Source organism: Chionomys nivalis, chromosome 17, assembly GCF_950005125.1.
Source record: "Chionomys nivalis chromosome 17, mChiNiv1.1, whole genome shotgun sequence".
In the NCBI taxonomy this organism is placed as follows: Eukaryota; Metazoa; Chordata; class Mammalia; order Rodentia; family Cricetidae; genus Chionomys; species Chionomys nivalis.
In genome coordinates this window covers 54,844,268-54,870,242 of record NC_080102.1, presented here as the reverse complement: position 1 = coordinate 54,870,242, position 25,975 = coordinate 54,844,268, and the positions used below count along the sequence as shown (strand labels likewise).

Below are 25,975 nucleotides of genomic sequence, written 5' to 3'. Positions count from 1 at the left end.
TTCTACCCTGTTAAAAAAAGAAAGGGGAGAATAGCCTGGAGAAATTATGATTAGAAGCTTTATGCTGCATTAAGCATTTAGAGATAGTTGAAACCTAAATCTAAGGTTTAAGCTGTCTGGGGAATCCTGGCAGGCCTAGGTGCTCTGCTCACTGAAGCAGCCTTGCATGTATGCTCTTTGTTGTGACCATCAAGAAAGCCTGTTGACATCACACAGTCTCTTGACTACTGTGAGGATTCAGGATGACTGTGGACTTGCTAATCTAGTGCTCAGTCTTTTTTTTTTTTTTCTTTCTTTTTTTTTTTTTGCATTTTATTTATTTGGTTTTTCGAGACAGGGTTTCTCTGTAGCTTTGGGGCCTGTTCTGGAACTAGCTCTGTAGTATAGTCCAGGCTGGCTTTGAACGCACAGAGATCCACCTGCCTCTGCCTCCCAGGTGCTGGGATTAAAACATGCCACTACTCCCAGCTAGTGCTCAATCTTTTTATCCACGGTCCTAAAAGTGGGTGTGCATGTGTGCTCATGTTAATTAAGTAGCTCCAAGCTATTAGACTCTTAACTACCCCAACCCTTTCCTGGGAAAATTCATTATCTGTAACTTCACTTTCTGCAGTTTCAGTTATAGTCAACTGTATTTAGAAAATAAATGGAAAATTCTATATTTCGAGACAAACGATATTCATAGGAACACATTCACATAGTGTGTGTTTTACTATGTAACTCTAGCTGGCCTAGAACTCACTATGTAGACCAGGTTGGCCTCAAACTCACAGAAATAGATCTACCTGCCTCTGCTTCCCAGATTGTTCTGTTTTTATTACTGTTGTTCTAATTTAAATTAAACTTTCTTAGATAATTATGTATAGGAAGTGTGTGTGTGTGTGTGTGTAATTCAGTCCCACTTGTAGTTTTAGACTGTTGTGATCCAAGGCTCTGAATCAACTCAAGCAGACACAAGAAATTACTAGAATGCAGGGGAGCACAAAAGAAGTGGAGAAGGGGAGGAGGCTGATAGATCGGGGCACAGAGCAGACCCAGGAGCTGAACTACAACTCCGAATGCCAGTTGAAGCAAGTATTTAAGCATAAAAATCATAAACATTTGTTGCCAAATTACAGTTTTTCACCAATCAGAATCCAAAGATTAGGGGCTTCTTTGAATGTTACATCATTATCAACCGATATACAATGTAAGCCTTTCAGTCCAACCAATCAGATTCATTTATTGTATCTGTTCTTGGGAACAGTCATATGTTTCTAGAGAACTAAGATGCATAATGACACTGTCTATGGTTTAGGGAGGAGCTAGGTCAGCTATTGGAAGGTTCCCAGCTCCCCTAGGGCTTGGGAACCGAATTGTATTTCACCTTATAGGTAAAATGGTGTCTGAAGTCAAAATGGCAATACTTAAGACAAGGTGCTTTGCAACATATCTTGAGGGGAGCTTCTATGTAGATAAAGGAGCTTTGGTTTAAGCAAGTTTAATTTGGTTTGGTTGGTTACTTTGGCACTAAGGATTGAATAAAAGGCCTTGTCCATGCTATGCAAGGATTTACCACTGAACCTGTTCAAACTCTGGTTGTTTGGTTTTTTTCTTTCTTTCTTTCTTTCTTTTTTTTTTTTTAGCAGTTTGGTGGATAATGTTGGAGGGAGAGGTAGAGAAAGAGTGCTTTGTACAGCTGAAAGTATTCCTTGATTGTACTCAGTAAATTTTTGTCATTTTGTTTGTCTGCTAATAAGATTTATAGAAATCTTATTAAGAGAAATCTTAGGATCACAAAGACTCACTTGCTTAGAAAAATGTCTTAGTATGAAGTAATAGAAAAAGCAGTGGCTTAGGAAGAATTGCTAGTTGTAATTTCATTGCAGTTGCTAGCTGTATGATTTTCATACATGAGATTCAGTCTCCTGGGGGGGGGGTGGCTCACTCCATTTCTGCTTTGAAGATCTGTGACTCTCTGGGTTACCTATAATTGCTGTTTAATGCAGCGTAGTTTGCAGCAATGTTTGGAATTTATTTTTTACTTTTTTCTCAACAAATCAATAGCCTTTGCCATTTTTCTCCAGTAATGACATCAATGCCACTTCTGTGTAAGCTCCTGTTATATAATATTTAACCTAGATGCTTTATGGTTTATTTATATTTTTGCCTTCTTTCATAGGTTTTTGTATCTTTGCTAAAGTCAGTGATGTGAAAAGACCTGAAATGGGTAAGACTAACTAAAGCAGTCCTTCCGTCCTCTTAGTTACTGACTAGTTAGGCTGGGGAGAAAGAGTGAGTTTCCCAATATTTGCTATGTTTGTGACTTTGTGCATAGTAATAATATTACAAGATCTTAGTCCTAACTAAATGCTGATAGATAGATAGATAGATAGATAGATAGATAGATAGATAGATACAGACAGACAGACAGACAGACAGACAGACATACATACATAGATATACACACTCAGCATTATTTTCCTTTGGTTAATACATTGCTTACAGAATCATTTAAGATCATTTTCTTATTCATTGTTTTGAAAAAATAAATGCACACTAGCAGTATTTGTTATGCTTACTATGTGTCTACTCTAAGTATTTAATATACATTAATTCATTTCTATTGTTTCAGTCATCTTAGAAGGATATCTAATAGTGTATACAAAATATACAGGATTGTACCAACAATGTATTTTATCAACAAGGAAAGTGAGATACAAGTTAAGAAACCTGCTTGGGGTCATATACTCCATCTAGCAGAGTTCAATCCCTGTTCTTTAGTACTGTGTTACACTGCCTCCTGTAGGATAAATAATTTGAGGAAGGTAAATATTGTGTTTCCTGTTGCTAGTGATATTGAAACTTTGTACTCAGAACATGTCCGGTTTGGTTCATTGCGTTCTCTCTGTAAAGGAGCTCAGTGTTCAGACAGGAATAGCAGTCAGATTAGGAATAAGTTGGAATGGCTACCTACATCCATGTTTCTTTTAAATTCACCTTAAACCTTTCTTTACTTCCTACATTTTTAAAATTATTTATTTATTTATTTATTTATTTATTTATTTATTATGTATACAATATTCTGTCTGCATGTATGCCCACAGGCCAGAAGAGGGCACTAAACCTCATTACAGATGGTTGCGAGCCACCATGTGGTTGCTGGGAATTGAACTCAGGATCTTTGGAAGAGCAATGCTCTTAACTGCTGAGCCACCTCTCCATCCCTACTTCTACATTTTCGTTTTCACCACCGCCACCACCCTCACCCTGCACTCTTCTTCTTTCTCCTCCGTATTTGTTTCTATTTTCTCATTGCTGTTATCAGTGTAAGTCAGAGTTCTCATAGCTCTAATTTGTTCCTGTGTCAGCCCTTTTATGGTAAAAATGTCTCTAAAGTAAGATTCTGCCATAGTACTGTAGCCGTTGAGATGATACTAAGAGTCATACAAATAAATTCTACTTTTTTACAGAAAAAATCAAGTGGATTAAGAAGTTTTTAATGGCTGGTATGTTGTGGGAGGGCACATGCACATGTTTTTGTAGGTATGCTTGTCCATGGGAATGCATGTACAGGCCTGAAGAGGATATTGAGTATCCTGTCTGCCTATTCCTTTAAGACAGGGACTTTCACTGAACTGGAAGCTTACTGTTCTTGCTAGGTTAGCTGCTGGTCAGTAAGCTTTTAGAACCTGCCTGTTTCTACCATACATTGCTGGGGTCACAGGTAAACACCGCCTTGTTTGGTTTTTTACATGGGTGCTGGAGATTCAGTCTGAGGTTCTCACACTTGTACAGCAAACATTTCTGCCTACTGAGCCATCTTCCCAGCTCCTGGCTTCAATTTTAAAGCACCTTTTTGAGTTAAGACAACAAATGAACCGCTGTGAACAGAGGTTTTGAATGGTGGTGTACACTCACTTCTTCCCTTTCTAAGTGATAGGGCTTGCTATGCCATCCATGCTGATCCCAAACTCAGGGTCTGCTGGTCTGCCTTTGCTTTGCAAGTACCTACAACTTGTAGAGCATGGCTCTTTACCCACTATATTATTTTTTTAAATATTAAATTTATTTATTTATTTATTTGTTTGTTTTTTAAGATTTATTTATTGTGTATACAATGTTCCTACTGCCTGTATACCTCCATGCCAGAGAGGATCTTATTACAGGTGGTTGAGAGCCACCATGTGGTTGCTGGGAATTGAACTCAGGACCTCAGGAAGAGCAGTCAGTGCTCCTAACCTCTGAACCATCTTTCCAGCCCAATATTAAATCTGTTATACTTAAAACATTAAAAGTTTTCTTTGGGGGAAATTTCATTATTTTAAGAACTATTAATCAGACTGTTTTTAGTCTTGTGTAGGTTTTGAGCTACTTGTTAGATGGTATCGGTCAATTCTAAACTGGCCAGTGTCTTCACATGTTAAAGAGGGTTTTATTTGACTATATAATTCTTCGAGAATCTTTTTATTAGGTGAAAAGATTGACTCATAGGAAACTATGTTTGAAGGATTGTGTTACTTGATCTAATCTGAACTCTTTCCCTAGACGACACTGCCGACGGGGTGAAGATGGATGCTGGAGAAGTAACTTTAGTGAACCACAACTCCACCTTCAAAACCCATCTCCTGCCACAGTCACATTTCCTCAAGGACCAGCTTTCACTTTCTGACCAGCAGGTTAGGAATCATTTTTTCCTCTACTAAACTAATAGTTTTGTTCATTATAAGTAGTCATCTGATACAGTGTGAATACCACACTAAAAAATCCAAGCATGTGAGCTTTTTAGAATAAATAATTTTAGTGTTTGGATTTCTGCTTGGTTTAAAATAAAAAAAAATGTTAAGACAAAACAGATGGCATATGAATTAAGAACAATATTTTTAGAAAGCTCTTCATTGTTCCTCAGGATATTAAACTATTGACACATAGATCTTTCTTCTTTTAAACTAAGTCTTAAAATTACTAAGCGTTAGCTTAGGGGACGGGTGATACACAGCCATTCTGAGGAGCTTTGGCTGTGATATAATTCACAGTGTTTCAAGGTCTGGCCCAGAACGCAGCATGTGCATTGCCAGGGACCTGGTGAAAATACAGAATCTGAGCATCTCCCACTGGAACAGAAGCTGTATTGTAAAAGCATCCCTAGCTGACTTATATGCATACTAAAATAACAGGAACACTGTTGAAACAGTAGTTTTAGGCCAGGGATGGCTCAGCAGATAGAGAAACTTTCTGCCAAGCCCGATTACCCTAGTTTGATTCCTTCAAGTTGTCACTTATGCCATGAAATGTGCAATAAATAACTGTAATTTTTAACATTAAAACAAAGAAAATAGTCTTGCTCAGTAGGAAAGCCTGTGGAAATTTGAATGAGATGGTTTGTTGCTGTGAATCTGCTTATGTGAAGTAGATTAGGCACTGGTCCCCCATAGTCATGTGAGTGTTGCATATATACTTACATCTTGTACTTGAGAAGAGGCGGTCTGTAAAGTGTCCAAAAGAATCAAAACCAAGTTGATATTCTCAGCTTCTGTGACTTGTTATAACTTAGTTTCTGATAGAATACAGTAAATGGCAGATATACCATCCAGTGAACATCCTTTGAGCTGTAGAGCAGATAGTTACGTCCCATCTTCCCCCGAAATCTGAGTAATTTCACCAAATTGTCTTCTTCTTGTTAGTATACAGCTTATTTATAATATAATAAATATATGCATACTATATTGAGTTGCAAAGTATATTATAGTCCTGTTTAATGATGTTTTCCTTAGTATAGACTTTTATTCTCTTTTATTGTCAAAATTATGATTTGAGAAAGCAATCTTGTGTTTTAGATCCTGCCTTCTAGGCAGGGGACTTTGGACCGACCTTCCTCATGTTCTACAAGAAGTGCAGCTTATAATCCAGATTACTATTCAGGTATGGCCCATTGCTTGTATTCAGCTCACTGCACACCCTTCATGTTTCTTCATAGCAATATCTGTGTTCATCTCTAAAGGTGAAGGCATGATCAGGTATAATTGGGACGTGACTTGGTGGTAGAGCACTTACCTATTGTGCTCAGAGCCCTGGGTTTCCTTCCTGACACTGTGAAAAATAAGAAGTGAAAGCATTTTCCAAAGCAGCATGGCATTTTTCCATTACAGCATCATTTTAGTTAGTTATTTATGTGTATGGTTTTGGTTGCTATAATAGTTTGAATTTAATATCAACCAGATACTAATTTTTGAGTGGGAAAGTTTTTTGAATTTTCTCCTCTTTGTCTCTTTCATTATAAAAAGTAAAATGGCTTTTTTTTTTTTTTTTTTTTTTTTTACTATGTATATGTGATACAAAGGGTATTTGTTTCGTATTGGTTTAAACCACAAGGCTAACTTATTTCTATTCTTGAAACAATTAAACCTGAAAATTGATTTCTGTCCAGGTTTGTTCCTCCATCAGGGCAGGACATGTTAACTACATGTCTGCCTAGCACCTGCCACAGCCATGTGCTTGTGTATTCAAGGACTTTCTGCTCAACCTGGGATCCAGAGTAGAAGCTAGCATCTAATTTCATATGCATCCTCTAAGTGACTCCTATCCCTGACCGGCGGCCTTGTCTGCCTCTGACCTGATAACTAAGACTGCCCGTCAGTCTCTGGGCACTGTGACTCTGCAACATTACAGTGGTCTCCCAGGTCTTTTTCGCTCTGTCACTTCAAATCCCATTTGACCACAAGTATGGGAATAGTAGCCTGCCTACATGAGAGGGTTTGTTTTTTTTTTTTGGTAAAGATAAGCTTATTATAAATTTGCACATAATAATTATTATTATTATTTGGCTTCCTCAGGATTCTTTGTCAGCAAGATGAGATCTCCTCCCCTAAAAAGACGTTAGTATGATGTTCTTTTAGACTTATATTATATTTAAGTGTGTGTTATTTAGGTGGGTGGTACTATACGTTGGGCACTAGCTTTCCCCTTGGGATGGGCAGTGGCCTTTACATAGTATGTGTGAATAATTTCAATGGTAAAAAGACTCTGAAAGTAACTCCTTTGCCATTATTAAAAAGGGCTTTTTTGTGAAGAAAGAAATGTGGTGTGATAGATAGTTCATTATTAATCCTACAGAAAAAAACATTTGAGTAATTAATAAAATCAGATCATTAATATTTCCATTTGAATCATGCTGTGTTTGCTTATAATTTCATATGCCAGTTTTTCTTTAGATAGAAGCTTTCCATTGGGTTGAAAATAATAAATAGTTGTATAGAAAATTAGACTTAAACCCCTTGACTAAAACCAAATTTTATTTAACTCCACTCTCTTTAGCCTCTTTCGATTTATCTCTGCATATATTTGTGGTACACATTATATGATTTGACACATAAAAATCTTTATAACTCATGTCGGGCGGTGGTGGCGCACGCCTTTAATCCCAGCACTTGGGAGGCAGAGGCAGGCGGATCTCTGTGAGTTCGAGACCAGCCTGGTCTACAAGAGCTAGTTCCAGGACAGGCTCCAAAACCACAGAGAAACCCTGTCTCAAAAAACAAAAGAAAAAAAAAAAAATCTTTATAACTCAAAGTTTGTATTTTTTGTTCTCTATATGCTCACATATTCTTGCCCATATTTATTGTTTTCTATTGATTTTTAATCTGGGCATTTCTATGCACAGTCACAATCCCTTATGTGTAGTTTCAAACTTCAAAAACTCTAAAAATATTTTTTTTAGATTTGACATTAAAACCTACATGAATTAGTATGAATTCTCTGTTTTGACTTTACTGATTCCTATAAAAAAAAAAGTACATACCCATTTTGCTGCCTGTACCAACTTGCACTGACAAGTGATATGTAGAATAACAGGTTATTTTGCCAAAATTCCAAGTCTGTAATTCTGAAGTACAATTGGCCCTCGAGGCCTTACGATTTGGGGTGAATGCCCAGTGCCTTCATTTGTGTCATTACTTTTCCTGCATCTAAGTCCACTACGCCTCTGCTATTGTTAATTATTATTAATAACATCACTTAAAAGCATTCATATAGTGGTATATTATTTGTGTTTTTATAAATAAAGCTTGCCTGAAGGTCAGTGCAAAGCAGCCACACTAGTCAGCCATACAGGCCAGGCAGTGGTGGTGATGCACGCCTTTAATCCCAGCACTAGAGAGACATAAGGCAGGATGAGACAGGAACTTGTTCTTTCAATCTGAAGATTTCATAGAGGTAAGAGCTCTCTAGTGGTTTGGCTGCTTTGCTTTTCTGAACTTCAGATAGAATCTTAATATCTGCCTCTGGATTTTTATTATTTGTGCTATATATAGTTTTTTTTCTTAATTAGATGTACCTTAATACTGACAAAGATATACCAGAGATCACCCCAGATCCTCTTTTTCTTGACTGTGGCAATATTTGACCAGATTCCTGACTTTCTACTTAGCAGGCACAAATTGTTGAGAATTATTACATTTTTCCTGTGTTTATCATCATTCTACAAGTTGATCGCCATACCAAAAATCTTTCAATAACATTTATCTCTTATTTGAATTTATGACCTTTTTAAGAAAATAAGAGTATTTTTAAAATCCTCTTTTGTATTTGTACATGAGAGAAAAACAACTGAATAATTAAGTCGTGCTGAAGAGGGAATACTGAGCTTTCTGTTATGCTCATTCTCCATGTGCTATTTACAGCCTGAAACAATCTGTTTGTCTATCAGGTTTCACTTAGTTCACAATCTTCTGACATGCCACAGACCTTACAATCGGAATTTTACATCTAACACACATACCCAGGGCCCTAGGTAGCAAACAGAAACAAAGCTCTTTTTTTTACCAGGTACTTTAAAACCTTTTTCCTTTGCCATGCCCATTCCGATTTATTACAAACCCTGCACACCTTTTTCTGTTCTATCTGCCTTTGAGTCCACCTTGCTGATGGGACGAAGTGTGGGTCCAGGTACCTCCTGTAGCCTTCTCATCTAGTGCTGCTGTGTTCGTCCATTCTGCCATGCTCTGTCTTCTACCAAGGTGAAAATACAAATGGGAGAGCCGACGATTTATTGTTCTGTCAGGCTTGTCTCTCTGAATAAAGCCTTTCAGAAAGTCTACTCTACTTTACACAAGAGTGACTTTCCTGAGTTGTTTAGAAAACATAAATGCACACTTTGACTTTTTTAATAGCCAGTCTTATGAAGAGCACACTGGAAAATTTTTAAAGTGTTTTTAATCCAAAAGAGCATCAACAACAACCAAAAAATAGATTGAGACAAAAAGAATTTGCTTTAAGTTTATCAATATCTTCAGAAAATGTTAATTAGGTAACTAAGCTAACATGTAGTAGTTTCTTTTTTTTTTTATCCCATTACTACAGTAACTAATACACCCCAATGTTAGCAGGAAAAATAAAGGGTTACTTTCACAATGAACAATTATCTGACAGGTTCTTTCTTTGTCTTTTCTTTTTTTTTGTTTTTCTTTTTTCATTTTTTGAGTTATAGAGAGACAGTTATTATAGATTTCATAGATAAGAGCTTGAGGAGAGGTGAACAATGAGCCTCTGAGCAGTGGGACACTCTTGTGTTTTTAATACAGCTTATTATGTTCATAAACATAGTGCCCATTTCTGCAGAAAACTTGCAGAGAAAAACACTCAATCGTTTTACTAGAACATAACCACAATTACATTTTCATTGTACTCTGGTTTTGTATGCATATATGAGCACATGATAAATTTCCTTGTCTCTGGCTTTATAGCTCTAATTTCTTAGTAATGACAAAATGCAGGTTAAATGTTTCTTCAAAAAAAAAAAAAAAAGATTTGCAATCTGTTATCAGTCCCTTGTCCTCACCAGTGATTAGAGGATTCTTTAGTGATGCCATTAGCTGGGGCTAGACCCCTGCCTGAGCCCATGCTTTCCCCTTCCAGTGAGTACTCTAGGGAAGGCTATTCTGACTTATCCTAGATCTCAAATTTCATGTCTATCAAGAAGATTTATATTTTTTAACAGATTTCTTCCTCAAAACATCTTTGGTTAGATCATTTAGCAAGAAGTGAGAAAGACGATTATTCCTACTGTTACTGTTTTGCATTTAGCAAGCATTGTTTCTGGGTTTCTTGCTACAACTCAAATCTGTCCTTAGAGTAACAGTAGTCATATGTTAAGTCCACTTGTTTACTACGGAGGAGGAAAGTTCTGATTCATTTTGAAAATTAATTTACTTACTTTAATTGTAAGCCTAAGTGACTGCATTGACTGGTGAATCATTTGATACTAATAGCACCATGAATTGCTTTTTCTCCCCCTTGCCCAGTTTGCCCCAAATCCTGTTTTCATAGTTTCCTTAAGTAGCCTTCTTTTTTAAGGCTGTTTTATTGGGATAGAGTATTAAAAGCAGACAAACGTGCGTGTGCGTGTGCACATTTGTTGAGGCAGTCTCACTGTAGCTAAGGCTGGCCTTAAATTCATGATTGTCCTGCCTCAGCTTCTCACATCCTGGGATTACAGGTGTGTATCACCATACCCGCCCTAAATACTTTAAATAACGTGAGTGCGTACTGTTGTACAGAGTTCTCTGTTAATGTCCTTTCAGAATGTCATTAGTATAAGACAAGAATTCTGATGAAAGAGAATTATGTTCTTAGTTTTCCACTGACGCTCCTTAGAATTCCATAGCATAATGTCTGGAGTTATTTTGTCAGAACTGTTTTAATTTATCTGGTTCTCCTGACAGAGACAGGAAGGCATAGATGTTATTCTGCTTCTAACTAAAACTTCAAGAGGTTTTTATCATTCTAGTTTATAATCCAGAATTCATAAAGTTAAAATAATAAATAATTTTCAGTCTGATTGCAGTAGCAAGGATTAGAGTATTGATTATATATATGATAACTGTGGCTTTAGAAAAGCCACTAAAGATTGTACTAGAACCAGAGGTATAAATAGTAGTCATTCCTGCCATAAGCCAACCAGTATAAGCAGCATTTAGATCTGTACTCTGAGAGATTCCCTGAGTCTGGGACATGATAACTATACAGAAGAAGTGACACCGGCTGCTTAGTAAGCAATAACTGTTGTTCATTTGAATTACGATCTCCTCGGCCCTCCACTTGCTTTCTTACTGGTCTGGCCTACCTTCTTTCAGGCCCAGGCCTGGGAGTGCTTGCAAGATATAGTTGGGGTAAAATGTTGACTTTTGGTGGACACCACGGAGTCACATTGATGCAGATAAGGCACATGGCTGTGGCAGGATTCAGCTCCTCATCAATTTTCAGGTTAGTATGGCTGAATCAATTATAGTTTGTAGAAGTTCCCTTACTGCAGATTATTGGCAGTTGAGACTGGGATCTTTGTCCATGAGAGACATGGTGATCTGCTGCGTTAATGTGGAATGCAATGATGGAACATGGTTGCAATCATGAAAAGACCTAGGTCTAGTTATTTGTTCAACTTATTCAGATTTTATTTTATTTTAGATAACCCCTCCTCAGACAGTTTCCTTGGCTCAGATGACACAGGAAGCTTTGGTCAAAGTGCAAATGGACAGTGGAGAAACTCCACTCCGGCATCAGTCTCAACATTACAAAAATCCAGAAATAGCCGAAGTCTTTACCTTGACACCCGGAAGACCTCAAGGTTAGTTTTTTTGTTTACCTACTTATCAAACCTTTCTTCAGATATAAGGGAAAGGCTATAAGATAGATGTGCATTGGAATTCTCAGTGAGTAATACTATTTTAGGGCTTTAAACCATAATGAGATATACAAATCTATCTCCTTCGTGTAGAATTTGGACAATAATCAACTCTTGTAAATCTTTAAAAGAGACACCATTGAGGGAAGTCCTGGTGGGTGTAAATGTTTCAGACTCTTTAGGATAGTGTTCAAATAGTCTACTAAATTTTAAAGTGGAAATTAAGTCAGTCTCTGAAACTTGAGTGGCAGAGTCTACAACATTTCACGTGAGCTGACTTGAATCTGCTTCACATCTGAACTAGTTAGAGCCAAATATCTTGTAACTCTTAGGAAGGAGAGGTCATAGAGAACCTTACACCTGTTCCCTTTCCAAGGTTATACTGGTCATTAAAGACAGGTACTTCAGATATTTTATCATTATTATTTGGTTTTGTTTTTCAAGACAAGGTTTCTGTGTGTAGCCCAGGTTGTCCTGGAACTCGCTCTGTAGACCATGCTGGGCTCAAACTTACAGAGCTCCACCTGCCTCTGCCTCCTGAGTGCTGGCTGGGATTAAAAGCATGTGCCGTCACGCCCAGCTTATTTTTAAATTTTGACAGCATTGGGAAATCATACCCGGGGAATTGTGTACACTAGCAAGTTCTCTACCACTGAGCTATATTCCCAGCCCATCAGTATATTTATTTTTGTTTGTTGGAGATGAAATCTAATGTAGCCCAACTGACTCAAAACTCAGTATGTGGGCAAGCATGACATTGAGTTTCTGATCCTTCTGCCTCTAACACCTAGGTCCTGAGATTATAGATGTTCCAGGCTCCCAGCCCATGTATTAATAAAGTTTTTCTTCTTCTAACTTTTTAACTTCTCTGTATATATCTGAGGAATGTGAAGTCATTTAGCTTCCTGGTTAACCAAGCTTCATGATTGACTGAAACCAACAGAATGGCTTTTATTTTCTTGAAGATTATCAGCACATGGATTCTGGGAATATATGTTATAACTCTTAGGGGTAATTTTCACCAGTTTTTAATTTTTTAATCATATAAGATTTAGTACATTTATACTGTAAAAATTAAAGTATTGACAATAAAGGGAAAACTTTTGAGCTCCCCACAAGCTCCTCCTCCCATTGATCTTTCCTCCTAAGCCTCTTCATGTCTCTGCCTGTCCGTAGGTAGCAGTACTCGTGTGTACTTCCTGTCTCTGCCTGTCCATAGGTAACAGCACTCATGTTGTACTTCCTGTCTCTGCCTGTCCATAGGTAACAGCACTCATGTTGTACTTCGTGTCTCTGCCTGTCCCATAGGTACATATAGTGCACTTATGTACAGCATGGTCTTAGTCCTCAATAAAAGTTCATGTATTATTTAACAAGTTGCTTTTTAAAAATTGATAACACCATATTGTTATTTTTAATGATGTTATAGAAAAAATACATATGCTTTTTAAAAATAAAAATACAGATCAGCAAAAATCAAAATAAAACATCACATTTCTACCAGAGGACAACACTTGCAAAAATCTTTTCTTTCAGATATCTTTATTATCTTTAGATCTTTTCTCAAAGATTAGTTCATGTTGTGCATACTCTTTTTTTTTTAAGTATTAATTTATTGTTAGTATGTGATATGTATATGAGTTTGGCATCCATGTGGAGATTAGAGGACAATTTGGTGAAGCTGATACTTCCACTTATACTTGAGTTCCAGGGATCCTTAGGGTATCAGGCTCATACAACAAGTACCTTTACTGTTTAAACCGTTTCATCAGCCCCATGCTGTGCATACTCTTCTGTCCCCCGCTTTTTTAGTATCATTTATGTCTCGTTTATCCAAACCAATGTCTATGCAGTATCACACTTAGCCATTGTCTCCCTTAATTCTCTTGTGGTCTAGAATGGCTGGGGTCAGGAACCAAGGGATTGGTTGCTGGTGTTTTAACTACAATGACTTTTTCCTGTGTAGCTGCCCTTTGGCTGTGACAGGTCTTCAGGAGCCAAGGGATTGGTTGCTGGTGTTTTAACAACAATGACTTTTTCCTGTGTAGCTGCCCTTTGGCTGTGACGGGTCTTCAGGAGCCACAGTTGTATTGTCCGTTCCCTGTGCTTTTTTTTTGGTTTTTTTCGAGACAGGGTTTCTCTGTGGTTTTGGAGCCTCTCCTGGAACTAGCTCTTGTAGACCAGGCTGGTCTCGAACTCACAGAGATTCGCCTGCCTCTGCTTCCCGAGTGCTGGGATCCCTGTGCTTTTTGTAGACTCAAAGAAATAATGGTGTTGCGTTATCCCACACTAGAAAACAGATACTGTCTTGTGCTGTTTTTCTGTCCTTAGTGATGGTAAATTGACAATCTGGTCCCTGCTTCTACACTTAGAATTTGTATGATTTGAATATAACCTGAATGTGGTTACTTGGCATTATGTAAGTGAGCAATTTCATTTTATCTAATCCTTTAGTAATTATTAATATCAATTCTTACCTAATGATATTTAGAATTAATGAAACTTTTTATTGTTGTTTCTTCTTATTAGTTGGCACTGTTTTTTTCATAAGTTAAGGTTTGATTTCTCTGAAATACATTGTCTATTATGGGAAAGGTAGTATAAATGAATAGTTTTTTTTAAATTCTAGTTTTCAAAGTAAGTTTAAAAAATGACTACGTCATATAGTTTAAATGAATTTAAATTATCATGTTGAATTAAATATTTTTAAAAATTCCCCTTAAGTGTTCTTTGTTCTTTTTGTTGTCCTGTTTGGTTTGGTGCTGCTAGGCAAAGTCTGTACTGAGCTGCATCCCACCCAGCCCCTCTTTTATTGCTTGAGTCAGTCTCCTAAGTCACCAGGCTGGCCTTGAACTTGTGATTCTTCTGCTGTTGCTTCCTGAATAGCTAGCTGGACTTAGAGGCCTGGGACACGAAGCCCATCCGTGTTATTTTGTTAATGCTAATATTCTGACAGCATTGGTTTTGTAACCCAGAATAACTGGGAAGTGGGGTACTTGCTTGTTTGCATTTTAGTGATATGGTTTCCCTGCCACATTCCCCTTTGAACTTGCTTCTGACTCTGGTAGACGCAGCCTTATTATATATAGTAGGATACTTGTTTACTGGCACTGCAAGGTATCTTCATACCTTTTTTGGTTTGGTCATTTTAATGTTGAAAAAAACACACTTGAGGAAGCTCAGATACAAAAGACATTGTAGAAAACCATTCTGCTTTTCCCAGACACTTGCACTGCCACTGCTTTCTTGTTGACTGTGTCCTCCCAGCCTGAGAGCATAAGCCTGAGCTGAAATCTAGAGTCCTTTGTTCCTTCCTCTGTATTAACATAAAAATCCATAGGTTTTGAAAAGTTAGAGAGTATATTTGCTTTTTGGTGTTCTTTAGCTTCAGACCATATAATTAGTTTACTGAATCTAGCTTAATCAGCTATTCAACTGTTTGAGTTCTTAGAGGGGAATGAAATAGAAGAAAAATTCATTTTGGTCAGAGTAAGTACACTAGGTAATGGCAGAGAGAAAGAATCATATAAGGAGGGAAAGCTTTAAACTAGTAAGGTTTTGAGTTCACAAAGGTAGTTTTTTATGTCAGTTTTCCCACTAGAAAGGGCACAGATAGTAAGAATCCATAGTGTGCCGTGCGGCCTGTAGATCACAGAGTGTGCCGTGCGGCCTGTAGATCACAGAGTGTGCCGTATGGCTTGTAGATCACAGAGTGTGCTGTATAGCTTGGAAAAAAAAAACATCTTCTGGTTGCTTTTCTTGAAGGAGGAGAGGAAGGAGGAAATTAAAATTCACTGAAAAAGTTCAGTTGTGAGTCCTCAGCTTGATCCATCCTTACATGTTTAAAGTACTTCCAAACTGCTTCAGGTACAAGACTGTGGAACAGAAATGAAGTATGGTAGGAAAAGAAATGTGTATGTGGTTAGTGTGCCTCCACTCTGGGTTTTCCAACAAAGACGAATCTGCTTTGTTCTCCCTCATTGCTTGCTGTTTGGTTCATTCTAGATTGTGGATCCAAGAAAAAGTTTTAATTATTTGATAAATGTATGATTTAGCAATCTCTCTCTCTCTCTCTCTTTCTCTCTCTCTCTCTCTCTTTTGATTTTTCGAGACAGGGTTTTGTTGTAGCTTTGGAGCCTGTCCTGGAACTAGCTCTTGTAGACCAGGCTGGCCTCGAACTCACAGAGATCTGCCTGCCTCTGCCTCTCGAGTGCTGGGATTAAAGGTGTGTGCCACCACCCGGCTGATTTAGCAATCTTAAGATCTTTTAAGAGACAGACCCTCGTATATAACCTCATGTGTTATATTTTACATATTTATCACAAATGTACATCTGTCATTCTAGCTGTTTTTATTATTATTATTTCTTAAAATTGGAAATAATCACTAAGTTTATCTTTTCTTACAAACTTTTTTTTTTTAGTGGGTTATCAAACACCTTTACAGGAAAGTCAAATCATCACTGCCATGTGTCTGCGTATGAAAAGTCATTTCCTATTAAGCCTGTCCCAAGTCCATCCTGGAGTGGTTCATGTCGTCGAAGTATTTTAAGCCCTAAGAAAATTCAGAGGCGACATTTCAGCACAGCTGAAGAGGTAAGGAAAAGCTGCAGCCATAGATGAGAAGAGCAGCCAGGCCTTCTTGCAATGAGCCATTTGTTGCTCTCACCCATACGCATCTGAACCATTGTCCTTACTTTTTAAACTCAGTTAAATTTATTTACCTCTTGTCACTATGAGCAGGATCTTGGAGGTCATAGACTTTCTCAAAAGAAAGCTTTTCTATTGACACTTGAGTTGTCCTTTCCACACAGTAACCTAAAGGGTGAGACTGTGACTGGAATATAACCTATAACTGGCATAGCAAGAAGTATGTGTATTATGTATTTATTTTGTATCTTACTGGTTTTAACTGGTTTCTATAGAGATACAAATGAATAATGAGGACCTTACATTTGTACAGTGTTTTAGTGTGCTTTCCATATATTAGTATATTAAATGATTGAGTTCTTTTAGTCCAGTGAACTAGATAAGGGTGAGTTTGTATTCATATCTTATGGGTTTGGGAAGAAAAGTCACCTGGCTGTTAACAGTATAGCAGGTCTAAGTGCAGGTCTTCTGACATGTTTTTGCTGTGCTTCCTTTACACACCTGGTGATACGGTTCCTGCCTAGCATTGCTAGATAATTACAGAGTTTGTTAATTGAAGATGGATGACTATTTGAAAGTGACAAATGTTCAGTAAGGATGTGCTCTCTGGAGTTTTAAGTTTGTATTGTATCCAAGAAGAATGACAGAATAATATTTAATAGAGCAAAGACTATGCAAGAAACTGGAACATTTGCCATTGGTAATGGAGCTAAGTGACAAGGATAAAAGGGAGATTGATTTTCAGGGCAGTGGAGGGTTGCTATGGAAACTGAGCCCAGAGCCTTGTTCATGGTTACTACTCAACTGACTTCTCAACACAAGTAATTTATACATCACCTTTTGCATTATTGAATTTTGTACCAAGTGTGTTTTGATATACACATAAGTAGTTTTCCTTTTTTTGTTTTATTGAGAAGGTTTCACTCAGTAGCTCAGGCTGGCCTTCAACTCACTGTATAGTCCAGGCTGGCCTCAAATTCTTGGTTCTCATGCTTCAGCCTCCAAAGTGTTGGGATTACAGGTGTGAGCTACCTTCCCTAGGGTAATTTCTCCTTAATTTCTGAACTTGAAGAGTTTGTGTTTATTCTAGAATGAGCTATAGAAAGGCTGTCTGGGAAAGGAGAAGCAGCAGCATAGCAGCTAAGTAGAGCCTCCTAGAGGAACCCCAGGCTCTGGAAGTTATCTGTCAGCCTGTCACTCATCTCCCATCTCTTCCTAACTTCCTTGCTTCCTGTCACCTCCACTGCCATCCCAAGAACTTGGGCTAACCAAGTACATTTTTTCTTCTAGCCAACCTTCTAGGCCACAGACTGGGTGAGTGGAGAGTGGAGCTGGAGTTCCCCTTCTGCTTGCAGGACAGTGAGATGGATGAGGGTTCCTCAGCTATGGAATGAGGTGCAGGAAATTTTGGGTCAAAGGATTTTTGGTTTGTTTTCTCCAATTAAACCACTTGTAGTTGAGAATAACCCATACAAGTATGATGAAATATTAGAACAAACATTATTAGCAAATGTTCAACAAATTGTTTAATTATTAATATTACTGGTAATGCAGACATAATACTTTCTCCCCACTAGAATTAGAGATTTTGTTTTGTGGGGTTTTGTTTTGTTTTCTTTTCTTTTCTTTTGTTTTTTTGAGACAGGGTCTCCTATATAGCTGTGCTGTCATAGAACTCATTCTGTAGACCAGGCTGTCCTCAAACTCACTGAGATCCTCCTGCCTCTGCCTCCCAAGTGCCGGGATTAAAGATGCACCACCATGCCTGGCTGGAACTAGAGAACTTTTTATGAGAATTTACAAAATGTAAAAAAAAAAAAAAAAAAAAAACCATAGAAATGTTGACATCTACAAGAATAATTTTTGCTTTGCTTAGGGTAAAGAAGGAAGATGTTGTATTAATATCTAGTTAAGAATTGAGATTTGTCTTTGAACTTCTGGAATGTACTGCTATGCCCAAAATTGATGGTTAAGTTATCACCACTGCTATGGTCAGTTTTAAAACAGGGCCAAAACGGGGATTTTAAAATGGTTAAAAATGTACAAGTAGTAACTGTACAGCTATCGATTCAGAGTGTTGTCTAGCACCATTCAAATGATTTTAACCTCAGCCACATGGTACCACTGTGTTAGCTGCACAGATGTAGAGCACTCTGAGCTATCGTAGGCCTGTGCTGTACTATAATAGAGAATGTAAGTGTTTGAAAGGAGAAAATGATGTGGCAATAAAAAGTTCGGGCGGTGGTGGCGCACGCCTTTAATCCCAGCACTCGGGAGGCAGAGGCAGGCGGATCTCTGTGAGTTCGAGACCAGCCTGGTCTACAGAGCTAGTTCCAGGACAGGAACCAAAGCCACAGAGAAACCCTGTCTCGAAAAACCAAAAAAAAAAAAATAATAATAATAATAAAATAAAAAGTTCAAATAGTAGAAATGTAAGTCAAGGACCATGAGACGGCTCAGCAGATAAAAGTGCCGCCAGCAAGCCTGACAACCTGAGTGCTGTCCCTTCACGCGTGTCCACTCCACACTAAATAAATAAATGTGGAGGGAGAGTTTGAAAACCACAGGTCTTTCTTTGTAGTTAGGTACTGTGCTGAGATAGTCCCTGAGCTGCATTCTGCGGCTGGAGCGCTGTGCTCTGGAGGGAGGGTGCCCCCACTCTTCCTGGGGGTGCTGTAGTAGTGGTTTCACTAAAAACCAAACATTTTGGATTTAGCAGAAACATTTTTAACCATTTTGCTTCCGATTCATTTATATGTAAAGCTATTACATTATGCAAAATGGAATGGAGAGACTATGAAGATTCTAAATTATAGTAATTTATAATAGGTTATTAGTTTGCTGAAATTAATTTTGTGTTCTCATGTTTTTGCAGTCTTACATCTCAGTTTTATACTGTACTCCTATAGAAATGCCACCAAATGCAGGATTTACTCACATGTTGTTAATAGACTTCACTCCATGTGAGTGTGTGATGAACGTATGTGGACCTGCAGGTGCATGATGACTTTATTCACCATTCCAATTGTCACCTTAGAAAATCTCTTAACCACAGTGAACTATGTTCTTTTTAGAAGCTGCATACCATTAATTGTCCCAAACAACGTTTTCTTGTTGGCCAAGCTGCTTGAAGCCTAAGTAAACCTTTATAAAGATGTATATCTTTTAGTCTTCTTAAATCCTTCCTATATGATAGTCTTTGTTCTATGTTAGTATATATTCATTGTATATAATAATGAATTTCATTGTGGCACATGCATGTATGTATTTGATCATATAAGCTCCCAGTTACCCTCTCTTCCCAGGCCCTTTTCTTTGTCGTATTAGTTCTTTGCCCCACTCCTTTCTTTTTTTTTTTTTAATTTTATTTATTTATTTAGAGACAAGGTCCTAGCCTTCCTTACCACTTTGAAGCCCAGAGTGGCCTTTATTTGCAGCAGTCCTCCTGTCTCAGCCTCCAAAGTAGTGGAATTCGAGGTGTATACCGCCCACCACCCTACATCTAAAGTTTACATCTGACACAAAATACGAATTTGTCTGAGTCGGTCTTATTTAGCATGATGATCTCTAGTTCCATTCATCTTTCTGCAAACAACATGCTCACATTTTTTAAAGCGGAATAATAGTCCAGTGTGTGTGTGTATGTCTGTGTGTCTGTATTTTTTCTATTAATCCCTCATGGATAACTAGGCTGATGCATTAACTTGGCTATTGTAAGTAGTGCAGCTATAAACATGTTAATGCAGAGTTCTTATTTTTTAAATGTTTAATTTCATGTTTACAGTTATCTTGCCTGCTTGTCTGTGCACCACTTGCAAACCTGGTGCCTGAGAAAGCAGAATGTGTTGGATCTCCTGGAAGAGGAGTTAAAGGTAGTTGTGAGCCACCATGTGTGTGGTGGGGATTGAACCCAGGTTCTCTGGAAGAGCAGCTAGTGTTCCTAACCACTGAGCCTCCTCCCCAGCCCTAGATTTCTTTATTGTATGTTGATTACTATCTTGATTCCTTTGGATATATAGCCAAGGGTAGAGTAACAGAACCATATAATATTTCTGTTTTTAGGTTTTTGAGGAACCTCCATTTTGATTTCCCTGGTGGGAATTACCTGCAACAGCACATAAGGTTTTTACAGCATCCCTATCCTGTCGAGTATTTGTTGTTTCTTGATGACAGTCCTGACTGGAATGAGATAGAATCCCAATGCAGTTTTGATTTGTGTTTCTCTGATGCCTAGAGATGTTGAACATTTTATGTATTTATCATTCTTTTTTTAAGATTTATTTATTTATTATGTATACAGTATTCTCAGTACTCTGCCAGAAGAGGGCACCAGATTTTATTACAGATGGTTGTGAGCCACCATGTAGTTGCTGGGAATTGAACTCGGGACCTTTGGAAGAGCAGGCAGTGCTCTTAACCACTGAGCCATCTCTCTAGCCCCTGTATTTATCATTCTTTTGAGAACTGTCTTCCATTATGTACTCATTTCATATTTGGGGGGTTCTTTGTTTTTTAAGGATTTTATTGTGTTTGCAGTCCTGGGAGTCAATTCCAGGGCCTTACTATGCAGCTCTGGCTGTCCTAGAACTCTCTGTAGATCAGGCTGGTTTTGAACTCACAGAGATCTGCTTTCCTTTTTCTCCCACTGGAATAAAGGCGTGAGCCACTACACCTGGCCGATAGCCCAATTTTTAAATTTAGAATTCCTTTTTTTTTTTTTAGCTCTTTTTAGCATGAAGAAGTTACTACTAGTTCAAATTAAAGCAGACCCCAGTGGTTGCATTGTACAAGCTGTGAGGGTTTTAAAATGTGACAAGGGACAGAAGGGAAATTCTGCTCATTTCAGGGAAATCCTCAATTAACTTTCAGAGAACAGCAACCACTTATGATCCGTGATCCTTCAGCTGATCATCATTAATCCAGTGACTGTCAGGAACTGGCATATTCATGTACTGGTTACCCTATAACTGAATTACTTCTCCATATTCTTGATACACAGTCTATTGTGGGCAAGTTTATCTTTATTAGTTTCTTTTTATCTTTTGTTTGTTTTGTTTTGTTGTGGTTTTTGAAGGCAGGGTTTTGCTGTAGCTTTGGAGCCTGTCCTGTAGCTAGATCATATAGAACAGGCTGGCCTCGAACTCAGAGATACGCCTGCCTCTGCTTCCTGAGTGTTGGGATTAAAGGCGTTATCTTTTTATCTTCATCATCATCAATCCCTTGGACAGTAATGAGAGTCTTCCTGCTGCTTTTCTGTTGAACTCTTATATGGATATAATCCTCAGTACCAGCAGGAAGCAGTTCATCACCAAAGTGCACACAAAGAGGCTGAAAGAGTGGAGACTCCAGGTAGCAGACATATATATCATTTCTCCGTAGTTTTTGGTTCCTGTCCTGGAACTAGCTCTTGTAGACCAGGCTGGCCTCGAACTCACAGAGATCCGCCTGCCTCTGCCTCCCAAGTGCTGGAATTAAAGGCATGCCCCACCACCGCCCGGATCTGTTTATGTTTCTTTTTTTTTTTTTAAAATATTTATTTATTTATTATGTATACAACATTCCTTCCATGTATGCTTGCAGGCCAGAAGAGGGCACCAGATCTCATTACAGATGGCTGTGAGCCACCATGTGGTTGCTGGGAATTGAACTCAGGACCTCAGGAAGAGCAGTCAGTGCTCTTAACCTCTGAGCCATCTCTCCAGCCCATGTTTATGTTTCTTGATTTGTGTGTGGTACCAGCTTTCCATCACTGGAATAAAACCAACTTGGTCATGATGTACGATATTTCTAATGTGTTGAATTTTGTTTGGAAATAACTTATTTAAGATCTTTACATCGATATTCTTCAAAGAATTTCATTTATCATTTTCCTCTCTGTTGTGCTCTTATCCAGTTGTGACCTCAGGCTAGTATTGGCTCTATATTATGAGTTTGGAAGTATTTACTTCTTTTCTATTTTGTGGAATAGTTTGAAAAACATTGATGTTAGTTCTTAAGTCTGGAAGAATTTAGCAGTGATCCTGGGCTTTTCTTTGTTAGGAGACTTTGATTAGTGATTCATTATCAGTTTTAATCTGTTTAGGTTATTGTTATACCTCATTGTTCAGTTTTATTAGGTCATATAAATAGCCAGAGGTTTATACATTCCTTCTGAATTTTCCCAGTTTATTGGACTACTATACATATTTTGAAAATACTGTTTTTTCTTTTTTTGATTTTTGTTGTTGTTAAAACAGGGTTTCTCTGTGTAACCCTGGTTGTCCTAGAACTCACTCTGAACCAGGCTGGCATCAAACTCGCAGAGATCCTCTTGCCTCTGCCTCCTGAGTGCTGGGATTAAAGTCGTGTGCCACCACCACCCAGCTGAAAATACTGCTTTTTCTTCTCTTCCTCTGTTGATATCTAACTGTAGTGGCTCCTCAACTTTGTCTTCGGAACTTTTTATTCTTTCTTCTACCTAGTGCTCTGGTCTGCCATCTTTTTTATTTATTTATTTATTTGTTTATTTATTTATTTATTATTTTTTGAGGTTGGATATTTATTTTTATTGATATTTATTGAACTCTACATTTTTCTATGCTCTCCTCCGTGTCTCTCCCCTCCCCCTTTCAATCCTCCCCCAGGTTCCCATGCTCCCAGTTTACTCAGGAGATCTTGTCTTTTCCTACTTTCTAATTCCCATGTAGATTATATCTATGTAAGTCTCTCTTAGTGTCTGCATTGTTGTCTAAGTTCTCTGGGATTGTGGTTTGTAGGCTGGCTTTCTTTGCTTTATGTTTAAAAACCACCTATGAGTGAGTACATATGTATTTTTTCCCAACCTTTTACTCTGAGATAATGTCTGTCTTTGAGGTTGAGATATGTTTCTTGTATGCATAAGAGGGATGAATTCTGTTTTCGTATCCAACCTGTTAGCCTGTGCCTTTTTATAGGTGAGTTGAGTCCATTTACATTAAGGGATATTAATGACCAGTGGTTGCTATCTCCTGTTAATTTAGTTTTCATCGTTGGTGATGTTAGTTTGTGCATTTTTTTCTTCTTCGGGATTTGCTATAATGAGATCATCAATTGTCTGTTTTTGTTGGTGTAGCCATCTTCCTTGGGTTGGAGTTTTCCTTCTAGTATTTTGTGTAGGACTGGGTTTGTGGCTAGGTATTGGTGAAATCTAGATTTGTCATGGAATATCTTGTTTTGTCTGTCTATGGTGATCAACAGTTTTGCTGGGTATAGTAGTCTTTGCTGGCATCCATGGTCTCTTAATGTCTGCATAATGCTTGACCATGACCTTCTGGCTTTCATTGTCTCCACTGAGAAGTCAGGCATAATTCTGATAGGTCTACCTTTGTATGTTACTTGGCCTTTTTCCTTTGCAGCTCTTAATATTCTTTCTTTACTCTGTATGTTTAGTGTTTTGATTATTATGTGGTGAGAGGACTTTTTTTGGATCCAGTCTATTTGGTGTTCTGTAAGCTTCTTGTATCTTCATAGGCATATCTTTCTTTAGGTAGGGAAAGTTTTCTTCTATGATTTTGTTAAATAAATTTTCTGTGCCTTTGAGTTGAACTTCTTCTATACCTATTATTCTAAGATTTGGCCTTTTTATGGTGTCCCATATTTTATGGATATTTTGGGTTAAGCTTTTGTTATATTTAATGTTTTCTTTAACTGATGAGTTTATTTCCTCTATTGTATCTTCAGCACTTGAGATTCTTCTTCCATTTCTTGTATTCTGTTGTTCATGCTTGCATTTATGGTTCCTGATCTTTTTCTCATGATTTCTGTTTCTATAATTCTTTCGGCTTGTGTTTTCTTTATTTTTTCTATCTCAGTTTTTAAGTCCTGAATAGTTTCTTTTATATGTTTGAGTTCTTTTTCTTGGTTTTCTTTAAGTGATTTGCTGATATCTTCCAACTTTTTGTTTGTTTTTTCCTCCATTTCTTAAGGTAATTTCTCATTTCATCTTTAAGACTTTCAAACATTCTCTTGAGGTTATTTTTTAGATCATTTTCTTCTGGTTCATCCATATTTGGTTGCTCCGGTCTTGCTTTTGTAGGGTCTTTAGGTTTTACTGGTATTATGTTGCTCTTTGTGGTGTAGCATGTGATCTTCCATCTTTTCCTCTAATAGGTGTGGTTGGGGCTGTCTGAGATTCTGATGATTAATCTTCTAGGTGCCAGTGAATCCAAAGCTCAGATGGTTGTTCCTCATGATACAGTCATTGTCAGTTCTACTTATCCTGTTATTCCTGGCCCTGGAGGGCCCTGGAGGTAGCTCAGTGCTCCTGTGCTTTGGTCTGCTCCCTTGGAGTTTGCTGTCTCAGACCTACTTTGGCCTAGGCTGCTGGCTTTGATCTGTTTCTGTAAATCTTGGTCTGGATCTCCTCCTGCAGAAGTCCCTGGCTTGGAGTTGGACCTTTTGTGGTGGAGATCGCTGACTCTGGATCTGGTCACTGGCTCAGTCCTGATCTGCCTGTGTCCCGAGACTGGGTTTGCTCCTGGCTTCTGCTCCTGGTGGAGCTTGTTCTCTCTGTGTCTTAGGTAACTGGTTCAGTCCCACTCCAGTTCCGGTGGAGATTGCAGACTCTGAGTCAGGTCATTGGCTCAATCCTGTCCTGCCAGTGTCCCAGGACTGCGTTGGCTCCCAGGGTTGGGTTTGCTCCTGGCCTCTGCTCCCGGTGGAGCTCGTTTCCTCCGGCCCTCTCTGTCCTAGGAGTCTTACCATCTTTTTTTTTTTTTTAATATTTATTTATTATGTATGCAATATTCTGTCTGTGTGTATGCCTGAAGGCCAGAAGAGGGCACCAGATCTCATTACAGATGGTTGTGAGCCACCATGTGGTTGCTGGGAATTGAACTCAGGACCTTTGGAAGAGCAGGCAGTGCTCTTAACCGCTGAGCCATCTCTCCAGCCCCTCCTGCCATCTTTTTTAAAACATTTGTTTGTTTTGTGTGTGTGTGTGCACAAGCACACTCACACATCATGACACTCACTGTCATCAGTGCTTTCCTTCTCCCATTCAGGTCCTAGCGATCAAGCGTGAGTCAGCAGGGTTGTGCCCTATTCACTGAACCATTTCTGTAGCCCTTAGTAAAATGATTTTCTTTTTTTTTTTTTTTTGTGGTTTTTCGAGACAGGATTTCTCTGTGGTTTTGGAGCCTGTCCTGGAACTAGCTCTGTAGACCAGGCTGGTCTCGAACTCACAGAGATCCACCTGCCTCTGCCTCCCAAGTGCTGGGATTAAAGGCGTGCGCCCGGCAGTAAAATGATTTTCTAAGAAGTGAAAATCTCCAAATTTTCCTTTCAGATTGTTTTCTTTTGTTTTGCTATGGTGTTGAAAATATCCCTTTGCTGAGTATCTGAGCCTTTAGCTGACTTCTTCATTCACCCGTTTATTTAAATTGTTGTGGGTCTGTGATGGGTAAGTTTTGAGTGTGAAGTGTCCCCACAGGCTTATGTGTTTGAGCTAGCTGGTGGCTTTGTTGTAGGGGGTAGAGGAACCTTTTGGACATGGAGTCTAACTGGCAGATGGAGGTTATAGGTCAGCTCTCCTTACACCCAGACGTGACCTGGAGGCTAACACCAACACTTGTGTGAGGGACATACATTTCTTTGTATGGGTGTGCAGGCATGCATGTAGAGGCCCCAAACTGATGTCAAGGGTCTTTCTCCA

The 25,975-nt window shown here is 38.3% G+C and overlaps 1 protein-coding gene across 5 annotated transcripts in view; it reads left to right on the top strand.

Annotated features, from left to right (window-relative positions):
• The window catches only part of Senp1 (SUMO specific peptidase 1), a 59,925-nt gene that overhangs the window by 2,914 nt on the left and 31,036 nt on the right, over positions 1-25,975 (top strand). Inside the window, exons 2-8 of one of the 5 annotated variants that reach the window (XM_057791989.1) lie at positions 2,162-2,209; positions 3,453-3,488; positions 4,528-4,658; positions 5,817-5,901; positions 6,813-6,854; positions 11,440-11,599; positions 16,080-16,251. In XM_057791989.1, the coding sequence (XP_057647972.1) occupies positions 2,162-2,209; positions 3,453-3,488; positions 4,528-4,658; positions 5,817-5,901; positions 6,813-6,854; positions 11,440-11,599; positions 16,080-16,251 (674 nt within the window). The remainder of the gene's footprint in view (positions 1-2,161; positions 2,210-3,452; positions 3,489-4,527; positions 4,659-5,816; positions 5,902-6,812; positions 6,855-11,439; positions 11,600-16,079; positions 16,252-25,975) is intronic. The other 4 variants (XM_057791990.1, XM_057791991.1, XM_057791993.1 and 1 more) reach the window with 4 other exon arrangements.